This window comes from Coregonus clupeaformis, chromosome 19, assembly GCF_020615455.1.
Source record: "Coregonus clupeaformis isolate EN_2021a chromosome 19, ASM2061545v1, whole genome shotgun sequence".
NCBI classification, from domain to species: domain Eukaryota; kingdom Metazoa; phylum Chordata; class Actinopteri; order Salmoniformes; family Salmonidae; genus Coregonus; species Coregonus clupeaformis.
Genome location: NC_059210.1, coordinates 11,191,099 through 11,202,951, shown reverse-complemented (window position 1 = coordinate 11,202,951; position 11,853 = coordinate 11,191,099). Strand labels below are relative to the sequence as shown.

At 41.1% G+C, this 11,853-nt stretch overlaps 1 protein-coding gene across 1 annotated transcript; it reads right to left on the bottom strand.

Annotated features, from left to right (window-relative positions):
- Nucleotides 1–4,219: 4,219 nt before the first annotated feature.
- Nucleotides 4,220–8,767, bottom strand: LOC121531283 (cytochrome c oxidase subunit 8B, mitochondrial). The gene is made up of 2 exons (XM_041836522.2): nt 8,510–8,767; nt 4,220–4,453 (listed from the first exon to the last, which is right to left on the bottom strand). The coding sequence occupies exons 1-2, from the start codon at nt 8,618–8,620 to the stop codon at nt 4,358–4,360; spliced, it is 207 nt and encodes a 68-aa protein (XP_041692456.1). The 5' UTR covers nt 8,621–8,767; the 3' UTR covers nt 4,220–4,357.
- Between the last annotated feature and the right edge of the window lie 3,086 nt (nt 8,768–11,853).

The window sequence follows — 11,853 nt, the reverse complement described above, 5'->3', positions numbered from 1 at the left end:
GGGCACGCAACGGGAAACACTGTAAAACGTTTTGCAATGGAACTCACAACTGAAGGATTCTTAATGGACAACTCCAGGTAGTCCCTCCCTGTTTCAGTCCATTTTCTTCCATTTGGTGCCTTATGAACACAACACAGGTCTTATCAAGTGTTCGCTTTACTGGCCACTAACGCATAACAAACACCAGCCTCCTGGCTCAGAATAAGAGGTGTCATTTTAGGTGAACACAGCTATACTGCAGAGATGAGATGAGCTTTGTCTGTCTCCTGACATTATGTATATAGAGGAAGAGGAGAATCAGACTATCATATGTCAGGACTGCCCAACCCTCTTCCTGGAGATCTACGTCCTGTAGGTTTTCAGTCCAACACTAATTTAATACACCTGATTCTTCTTATTAGCTGCTCACCAAGACCTTAACTAGCTGAATCATGTACATTAGGTTAGGGTTGGATTGAAAACCTACAGGACGGTAGATCTCCAGGAAGAGTGGTGGGGGGAGCCATGTCATTTAGATACACAGCCTGTAATATTGACAGTAAAAGCTGCCCTCTGGTGGCTGATGCAATGTAATGGAAAGTGTTTTCTGGGTGGATTCAATGTTTTTTTCAGTAGCTTCGGGAATATCAAACCTTTTCATAAAAAAGTTAGGCTATGTTGTTTACATATTTTCAAAAATACCATTTTTATAATAAAATCGAATCTATACTGAACAAAAATATAAACGAAACATGCAATAATTTCAAAGTTTTAACTGAGTTACAGTTCATATAAGGAAATAAGTCAATTGAAATAAATTAATTAGGCCCTAATCAATGGATTTTACATGACTGGGCAGGGGTGCAGCCATGGGTGCAGCCATGGAGGGCATATTCTCTAAAACAATGTTGGAGGCAGCTTATGGCAGAGAAATTAACATTAAATTCTCTGGCAACAGCTTTGGTGGACATTCCTGAAGGCAGCACGCCAATTGCACGCTCACTCAAAACATGAGACATCTGTGGCATTGTGTTGTGTGACAAAACTACACATTATAAAGTGGCCTTTTATTGTCCCCAGCACAAGGTGCACCTGTGTAATGATCATGCTGTTTAATCAGCTTCTTGATATGCCACACCTGTCAGTTGGATGGATTATCTTGGCAAAGGAGAAATGCTCACTAACAGAGATGTTAACAAATTTGTGCCAAACATTTTGAGAGAAATAAGCTTTTTGTGCGTATGGAACATTTCTGGGATTTGTTTTTCAGCTCCTGAAACATGGGACCAACACTTTACATGTTACGTTTATATTTTAGTTCAGTGTACATCAATTCTATAGTCTAATATAATGAATGCCCTTATCATCAATGCTGAATTCCGTTGCAGGTTCTGATTACTCGTTACAAATTCACTTGTTTGTTGGCAGTACCTCAATATTTGTTACTTTCTAATCCACTTATGTATTGGCAAAGCCACAGTAGTCTACTGATCACATATACTGCAGAAAGCATCCCTCTTTCCAGTCAGAATAGAATAACGGGTCTCGCATTACTGAAGAATGCTGTACCGGTATATAGTTTGCTGTTATTATTGTAAATGCACCACAAGAGCTTTAGCTATCAGAATAGAATAGTATATATAATAGAATATATACTTTGTCCATTTTTGTGAGAACAGAAATGTATCTTCTGCCTACCTATCTACTTGAAAATATACACTGCATGACCAAAAGTATTTGGACACCTGCTCGTTGAACATCTCATTCCAAAATCATGGGCATTAATATGGAGTTGGTCCCCCCTTTGCTGCTATAACAGCCTCCACTCTTCTGGGAAGGCTTTCCACTAGATGTTGGAACATTGCTGCGGGGACTTGCTTCCATTCAGCCACAAGAGCATTAGTGAGGTCGGGCACTGATGTTGGGCGATTAGGCCTGGCTCGCAGTCAGTGTTCCAATTACCGTATTTTCCGCACTATAAGGCGCACCGGATTATAAGGCGCACCTTCAATGACTGGTTTATTTTAGAACTGTTTTCATATATAGGGCGCACCGGATTATAAGGCGCATAGAATAGAAAATAGTCAAACGATTGTCTGGGGTTGCGTTATGCATCCACTAGATGGAGCTGTGCTAAAGGGAATGTCAACAAAACAGTCAGATAAAGTCAAACTTTATTAACATTTACATTTTACATTTTAGTCATTTAGCAGACGCTCTTATCCAGAGCGATTTACAGTTAGTGCATACATTATTTTTATACCCCCATGGGAATTGAACCCACAGCCCTGGTGTTGCAAACACCATGCTCTACCAACTGAGCTACATCCCTGCCGGCAATTCCCTCCCCTACCCTGGACGACGCTGGGCCAATTGTGCGCCGCCCCATGGGTCTCCCGGTCGCGGCCAGCTACGACAGAGCCTGGATTAAGCGTTCTGACAACTCCGTTCACTCCCATGGTAACGTTGTTCAAACGTTAATGTGCATATTAACAATATCTCCCAGCCTTGCTCACTCTTCTCCCAAACGTGGAGGGGAACTTTTCCCTGATTCAGTAAACACGTAGTAAAAGAAACAGTCTGATACCACTAAATCAAACGTTAGTGCATAACTCAACATTGTTCAGTTACGTATAACACGTAAAGCTCACTTTTTCAGTTCATTCCCCGTCCACGAATCCCTCGAATTCTTCTTCAGTGTCCGAATTGAACAGTTGGGCGACTACGGCATCCAACCTGCCCGGCTCCCTCTCGTCATTATCCGAGTCAGTGTCGCTGCTGTTGCCTGGCAGTTTAGAGATTATTCCTGCCTTCGTGAAAGCTTGGACCACAGTTGAGACTGATATATCAGCCCATTGATTCATTAATGTTGAATTCTCTCGCTGCTGCTCTATTCCCATATTCTACTGCGTGACCGACAGCCTTGAGCTTGAACTCTGCGTCGTAAGCGTGTCTCTTGAAAGCTGCCATTTTGGGGTCTTTATACACAGACAAGTGGTGTGGGACTGTGAGTAAGCACAGTACCAGTGTTTACTGACAACGGTAGCCGTAATGCTGCAAGCGGTGCGGCTTTGTAGTTTAGCAGTCGTACTGAAACATTTCATTATTATTAAATTGTTTTTATTGGTTTTTCATACTGAAACATTTTGACAGAGCGCCTTGAGCGGCGTGTACAACCAGCATGGATCAACCAATTAACCAATTGATCCATATATAAGGCGCTCCGGATTATAAGGCGCACTGTCGTTTTTGGAGAAAATTAAAGGCTTTTAAGTGCGCCTTATAGTGCGGAAAATACGGTAATCCCAAAGGTGTTTGATGTGGTTGAGGTCAGGGCTCTGTGCAGGACAATCAGTTCTTCCACACCGATCTCAACAAACCCTTTCTGTATGGACCACGTTTTGTTCACGGGGCATGCTGAACAGGAAAGGGCCTTCCCCAAACTGTTGCCACAAAGATGGAAGCACAGAATCGTCTAGAATGTCACTGTTTACTGTAGCGTTACGATTTCCCTTCACTGGAACTAAGGGGCCTAGCCCAAACCATACAAAACAGCCCCAGACCATTATTCCTCCTCCACCAAACTTCACAGTTGGCACTATGCATTGGGGCAGGTAGCATTCTCCTGGCATCTGCCAAACCCAGATTTGTCCGTCGGACTGCCAGATGGTGAAGCGTGATTCATCACTCCAGAGAACGCGTTTCCACTGCTCCAGAGTCCAATGGCGGCGAGCTTTACACCACTCCAACCGACGCTTGGCATTGCGCATGGTGATCTTATGCTTGTGTGCGGCTGCTCGATCATGGAAACCCATTTCATTAAGCTCTCGACGAACAGTTCTTGTGCTGACATTGCTTCCAGAGGCAGTTTGGAACTCGGTAGTGAGTGATGCAACCAAGGACAGACAATTTTTATGCGCTACGCGCTTCAGCACCCGGTGGTCCCGTTCTGTGAGCTTGTGTGGCCTACCACTTCGCAGCTGAGCCGTTGTTGCTCCTAGACGGTGCCACGTTGAAAGTAACTGAGCTCTTCAGTAAGGCCATTCTACTGCCAATGTTTGTCTATGGAAATTGCATGGCTGTCTGCTCGATTTTATACACCTGTCAGCAACGGGTGTGGGTGAAATAGTCAAATCCACTCATTTGAAGGGGTGTCCACATACTTCCGTATATATAGTGTACAGTATGTGCTTTAAATGTGCATGTGTGTGATGGTTTAGATCAGAAGATGAGACAGTCATAGTATTGGGACATTCATTTATTGGTACATTCATTAATATAATCATCCTTCATATAAAGGGTTTAGGAGACTTCAGGAGATGCCATCTGGAGTAATGCACCGGTCAAGTGGATCGGAGGACAGTCAGGACAGGTCCACTTAGGAGTGGTGCTTGTAGTCCTCCATGTGAGCGAGGACATAACCAGACGGTCCCAGGATGGTGACAAAAAAGGCTGTCAATGCAATGGCTTGTTCCTGGATGAAAACAACACCATGACATTATGTTTAGGCCTACAATTATTTGATCTTGAAAATATGATGTTTCAATATTATGTTTCAATAGACATAAAAATGTATTCATCAATTCATCTGACTCTGAGTAAGTAGAAAAATGACCTAAATCTTGAAAGCTCTCAGTATCCCATTAAAAATGAATACCCCATAACAGGTTTCTTTTTATTTATTTTTTAATCAATAAATTGATGGCTAACAAAAAAACTATGGGGTTGATGGGGGCAATTAGTCAAAGTTAAATGTTTATGGCCAAATACACCTCAATGTTATTAGTGGCTATTTAAACAACTCTAAATCATGGATGACAGTTTCTCCTGGCCCATGGACTACTTTCAGGGTAAGGAACCATCTGACTGACTATAAGGTGTAAAAAAGTGAACTATGCCTTAAATGAATTTACAAATTAATCATTGCAAATAGGGCATTAATGGTGAAGTTTTTTGTGTTTTGTTGTTTATTCTGTTTTATTACCATGACTACAAGTATCACTGAAATAATGCTCCCGTAAAAAATATGTTAACACATATTGTTAACATGTATTGTGGCATGTAAGAGGCATACATGTAATAAACATTTGAATACTGTGTGTCACACATATATAAGCATATAAGGTCACATATATTTTGACATATACAGTGGGGGAAAAAAGTATTTAGTCAGCCACCAATTGTGCAAGTTCCCCCACTTAAAAAGATGAGAGAGGCCTGTAATTTTCATCATAGGTACACGTCAACTATGACAGACAAAATGAGGAAAAAAAATCCAGAAAATCACATTGTAGGATTTTTAATGAATTTATTTGAAAATTATGGTGGAAAATAAGTATTTGGTCAATAACAAAAGTTTCTCAATACTTTGTTATATACCCTTTGTTGGCAATGACACAGGTCAAACGTTTCTTGTAAGTCTTCACAAGGTTTTCACACACTGTTGCTGGTATTTTGGCCCATTCCTCCATGCAGATCTCCTCTAGAGCAGTGATGTTTTGGGGCTGTCGCTGGGCAACACAGACATTCAACTCCCTCCAACGATTTTCTATGGGGTTGAGATCTGGAGACTGGCTAGGCCACTCCAGGACCTTGAAATGCTTCTTACGAAGCCACTCCTTCGTTGCCCGGGCGGTGTGTTTGGGATCATTGTCATGCTGAAAGACCCAGCCACATTTCATCTTCAATGCCCTTGCTGATGGAAGGAGGTTTTCACTAAAAATCTCACGATATATGGCACCATTCATTCTTTCCTTTACACGGATCAGTTGTCCTGGTCCCTTTGCAGAAAAACATCCCCAAAGCAGGATGTTTCCACCCCCATGCTTCACAGTAGGTATGGTGTTCTTTGGATGCAACTCAGCATTCTTTGTCCTCCAAACACGACGAGTTGAGTTTTTACCAAAAAGTTCTATTTTGGTTTCATCTGACCATATGACATTCTCCCAATCCTCTTCTAGATCATCCAAATGCACTCTAGCAAACTTCAGACAGGCCTGGACATGTACTGGCTTAAGCAGGGGGACACGTCTGGCACTGCAGGATTTGTGTCCCTGGCGGCGTAGTGTGTTACTGATGGTAGGCTTTGTTACTTTGGTCCCAGCTCTCTGCAGGTCATTCACTAGGTCCCCCCGTGTGGTTCTGGGATTTTTGCCCACCGTTCTTGTGATCAATTTGACCCCACGGGGTGAGATCTTGCGTGGAGCCCCAGATCGAGGGAGATTATCAGTGGTCTTGTATGTCTTCCATTTCCTAATAATTGCTCCCACAGTTGATTTCTTCAAACCAAGCTGCTTACCTATTGCAGATTCAGTCTTCCCAGCTAGGTGCAGGTCTACAATTTTGTTTCTGGTGTCCTTTGACAGCTCTTTGGTCTTGGCCATAGTGGAGTTTGGAGTGTGACTGTTTGAGGTTGTGGACAGGTGTCTTTTATACTGATAACAAGTTCAAACAGGTGCCATTAATACAGGTAACGAGTGGAGGACAGAGCAGCCTCTTAAAGAAGAAGTTACAGGTCTGTGAGAGCCAGAAATCTTGCTTGTTTGTAGGTGACCAAATACTTATTTTCCACCATAATTTGCAAATAAATTCATAAAAAATCCTACAATGTGATTTTCTTGATTTTTTTTCTCAATTTGTCTGTCATAGTTGACTTGTACCTATGATGAAAATTACAGGCCTCTCTCATCTTTTTAAGTGGGAGAACTTGCACAATTGGTGGCTGACTAAATACTTTTTTCCCCCACTGTATGTAATAAACATATAAGCATATGTTTCCACCATATCTGCCCATATAAAACATATAAGTAATATACATATATTGCCATATATTACTTTTCCATATGGGATGTTTCAATATTATGTTTCAATATTATGTTTAAATTGTAATTCAGTCATTTTGGTTGTCCCGCTTTACCAATCATAGCTAGCTAAAGTAGCACAGCATGGAGTAGCTAAAGTAACACAGCATGGAGTAGCTAAAGTAGCACAGCATGGAGTAGCTAAAGTAGCACAGCATGGAGTAGCTAAAGTAGCACAGCATGGAGTAGCTAAAGTAGCACAGCATGGAGTAGCTAAAGTAGCACAGCATGGAGTAGCTAAAGTAGCACAGCATGGAGTAGCTAAAGTAGCACAGCATGGAGTAGCTAAAGTAGCACAGCATGGAGTAGTTAAAGTAGCACAGCATGGAGTAGTTAAAGTCTTATAGGCATTTCCAAAGGAGGAAATATATCCAGTTTACATTAGGGACCACCTGTACTGTGCTCTACTTCTTGTAGTACTATATCCTGTTCATTTTTCCTTGTAGTACTGTTATTAGTACTCTTATTAGTACTCTTATTTGAGTGAATTCAGAAAAAGTGGGACACTTTTAGATTTTTCCATCTTCTGTAGCCTCTTCAGACATCTATCCAACATATTGGCCCAACACATGATATGTTTCTGAAATCCTCAAGATGTTTCCTAATCACATACAGTTGTATTGAATTGCCATTGGGGTACCATTAGTACTATAAGGGTGTCCCAGTTTATCTAACCTGCTGTCCCAGTCCACCAAATGCAAGTTGAAAATATGGTTTTGACTCAGTGTACACAAATGGGTGTGTCATGCCTCCTGTGAATATGATATCAACATTTTGTGTGTGTGTGTGTGATTAGGAAACATCTTGAGGATTTCAGAAACATATAATGTGTTGGGCCAATATGTTGGATAGATGTTTGAAGAGGTTACAGAAGACGGAAATGCAAAAAGTGTCCCAGTTGTTCTGAATTCACCCTTGATGAGATAACTCAAATTTTTCTTTAAACAGGGGTGAGCCATTTCTATCAGTATCCTTCCCTGTAGATTTAAATCAAATTGGGCACAGTTTGACTATATTTGGCAAAGTCCTACAAGGTCACATTATTGGCACAATCTCAAGTAGGCTCCATGCACATGAGCTAGCCTATAAGGCAGAAAATGTGAGTAGCTTAATTATCCGATACCAAATACATAAAACAAATGTCAAACACACATAAAAATAAAGGACTTGAATTATCCATGCATGCAACAGACTACTTACTAGTCTACGTGAAGGAATTTAAAGTGCTAATGACGTTATCCGCACTTCCCCTATAGACCAGGCTGGTTTTCACTAGATGGGATATAGCTTTTGTTAGATTTGCCTTTTCATAGCAGGTTAGGAGAATTAACGTAGCAGGTTAGGATAATTTGGTTAAGGGTAAATAAAAAGGTTCGGGGTAGGGTTAGCTAAAATGCAACAAAAATAAACGTTTGACCTTAATTTGACAAAAGCTGTAGCTTTTCTAGCCATGACCCTATAGCCTACCAGTGTGAGAGCTGTCATTGTCAGTTATTAATATCACCCTCTTTACATTAACCCATATTACTTTGATATAATCTTATAATGCTGCAAAATCATGCTTCATATCGACAGAAATCTAATGGATTTGGGATGGACAGGCTTTTACGCGCGCTGCTGGGAGCATTGAGGAAAGGGAAAGTGCGCAGCAACCTGCTGCATGTACTTACGCCAGCGGATATGTGGTGCTTCGCAGGCTTGTGTGACAGGGCGGCTTTGGAGACGATCTGCGACCTGACTGCAACCCTCAGCAAATTCACTGAACTCTTGATCCCAGACATGTTGCCTCTTTAGTGGCTGATTTCAATCCAATCGGCCTAATCGTGGTGAGTTTTTAACTCTATTGTGCCCAGGAGAAAGTCAACAATGTCCTTCAGAGGTAGCAGTTGACTTTTGTTGTCTACCTGCCAAGTGTAATAAAGGGCATAGCAAATAAAAAGAGTCTACGTATCGAAGACCCCTCCCGCTGAAATAGTCTTCTGGTATTTAATTGGTCAGATCAACTGCGTTGGAGGCACTGCTCTACAGACAGGGAGGCTGATATCAAGAGCTGTTCCAGTTGGTCGGCTGTCTGTCTGACCTCATGTAACGCTGCTCTGCTGCAGTCTGCGGAGTGAGTAAAAAAAACACAAAAAAAACTGTAGCCTAAACGTGCCTTTACAAAAAAACTACGAATTTGTGCATAGTTTTCTAACAAACGGTATTTAAGTAAATTGTTTGAAAGTAAGTTTGTTTATGTGTATGAGTGTGTGGTGTAAAGTTTATTGGGGGGGTGTATTCGTCTGTAGAGCTGTCACAGCTGTGTGGCTGTGGTAAAGTCGTTCCCAGACTGTTGCACACAGAAGTCTAGTGGAGAGAGGTTGCAGCTGTAGTACAGTAGCTTACTGTACTTCTACTGTATTTTCCAGATGTTGTAGCACATTATACACAGGGTCGTTTTGATCCTGGATGCTGATTGGCTGAAACAGCATTTCAGCTGTGTGTATATCAGACAATATACCACGGGTATGACGCAGATATACTTGTTTACTGTTCTATTAAGGTTTAAGGTTTAACTTATTTGCACCAAAGAAAATAAGCGATAAACAACAAACAGATAAAAACAAATCAATAATAAACGGTGTGCAGCTTGGAAGCCCAAGGCTTATATAAAAACCACACCAAAAAAAAAAAAAAAAAAATGTAAACAGATAACAAAACCCATTATTCATAAATGTACAAATTAACCGATCAGCAATCACAAAAATAAATAAACAGTATATGTTTTGTTTAAATGTGTGTGTGCATGTGTGGATATGAGTGTGTGAGAGTTGGGCTATATGGAGGAGATTACAGAGTAGTTTGGTTCATCAGGCTGACCCCCAGTCTTCGCTTGAAGTTATTGAGGGATGATGAGGTTTTGGCAATTGACTATGTGAGGTGCTTTCGTGGGGAGGGTGAAGGTTATCACAGTGTCTTGTGTTATATAGATGGATTTCAGAATTAACCTGGAAGAATTCATTGAAGCGTTTAGGTAAACTGACTGGGAGGTATGAGTAGATGAAAATGCATAATTGCCGAACATTGATGTCGTCAATGTTGATAACCAGTTTATAATAGCAATAAGGCACCTCGAAAGGTTTGTGGTATAATTAAGCAGTAAGGCCCGAAGGGGTGTGGTATATGGTCAATATACCACGGCTGTTGTTATGGATGACGCAATGCGGAGTGCCTGGATACAGCCCTTAGCCGTGCTATATTGGCCATATATCACAACCCCCCAAGGTGCCTTATTGCTATTATAAACTGTTTACCAACGTAATTAGAGCAGTAAAAATAAGTGCTTTGTCATACCTGTGTTATACAGTCTGGTATACCACAGCTATCAGTCAATCAGCATTCAGGGCTTGAAACACCCAATTTATAATATGGTCAATATACCTCAGCTATATCCAGGAATTCCGCTTCGTGTCGAACAGCCCTTAGCCGTGGTATTGGCAAATATACCACACCCCTCAGGCCTTATTGCTTAAATAAATTGTTGTGAATTCTGGGGGTAGCCCCAACCGGGACTTGAATCCAGATCCAGTGACTAGCAAGCCAATTCCTTAACCATTACGCCAGGGGGTCCAAACCGCTTGATGAAGTCGCTAGGTCACTACAATATAACTTTTATCTCAATGGTATCTAGGCTACCTGTATAAATCAAATATACACTAAATGAATAAATGTCTATGTGCATTTTGCAATGTCCTGATTCAAAAACAGATCACATAAGGCCACATAGTTATTCTACACTGCATGTAAGGTCTGGTGATATCCTGGCCATCGTGAACCATATATCCCATATTCTGCTGTCCTTAGTTAAAGGGGCAGTGCAGTTAAAGACGTGATTTCCTGTTTAAAAAATATATATATTTCCACACTATGAGGTCGAAATAACACTGTGAAATTGTGAAAATGACGATTATACCCTTTTAGTGTAAGAGCTGTTTGAAAGAAATGCCTGGAATTTCAGCCTGTTCAGATGGGAGGGAGTTTTTGGCCCAGATCATGACGTCACAATCGGATCTGATTATAATAAATAGACCAATGACCGTTCATCTGGATAAGGGGGTGGGCTCTAGACAATCCTATCAGCCAATCAGGGCTCCGTATGTAAATGAGTTGTTCGACATTGCAGCCAATAGCGCAAGCGACTGCCGACTTACTGATCTACAAAGAACCTTGCATCATAAATAACTACTCATTATTATTTGTAGATCAGTCAGTCAGTCAGTCACAATTTACCCATGGTACATTACGGTTTTGATCCTCTCGAACATGGCCAATATCTTCTCATTTGGTTCCTAAGGTCCTCACATCAGACTGAGCATGTCAATGGCCAAAAGAGGCTCAGGGAAAAAAAATGATTAAAATCAATTAACATTTTAACTAAATAAACATGCACAGTGATGATTTAAAATGACAAATACTTCCTGCGTGCATTAAAGATTATTCTCTTTCACCATCCTATCCAACAATTGATGCTGTTGTGCTTGTTGTCACATTTGCTTTGGAAGGAAGCTCCACAAAAGGTAAGAAATCACCATGACCTTATCTAAAACTGGCTTGTTAACATAAAAATGTTTTAAAAAAAACATCTGTCAGTGCCCACAAATCACTTGGCTGTGTGTTGATAAACAAATAGAATGGGGCCTTCAGGAGTTCAACTGCTGTGCTGAGTACATGTATACAAACATGAATCTAGGAGCAGAAAACTGGAGGAGAAGAGAAGCCAAATAGTAAGTGGAGATATAAAGAAATAGGAACATCCCTCTGAAAAGCTTTCTATTGGAACCTCCATGTTTATCTCACACGGTGGGATGCTCTTTTCACTCTGACAAAACACACACACACACACACACACACACACACACACACACACACACACACACACACACACACACACACAGGTTTGCGATTTAGCAGCTGTTGTGTGTGTCTATGACTGTGGCACACACAGGCAGCCCAATTCTGATCTTTATTTCACTCG

Bases quoted from the DNA above. Each gene is read 5' to 3' on its own strand.
- LOC121531283 (XM_041836522.2), bottom strand. From the start codon at position 8,620: ATGTCTGGGATCAAGAGTTCAGTGAATTTGCTGAGGGTTGCAGTCAGG. The intron at 4,454-8,509 runs GTAAGTACATGC...GTTTTCATCCAG, and splicing joins AGCACCACATATCCGCTGGC to GAACAAGCCATTGCATTGAC.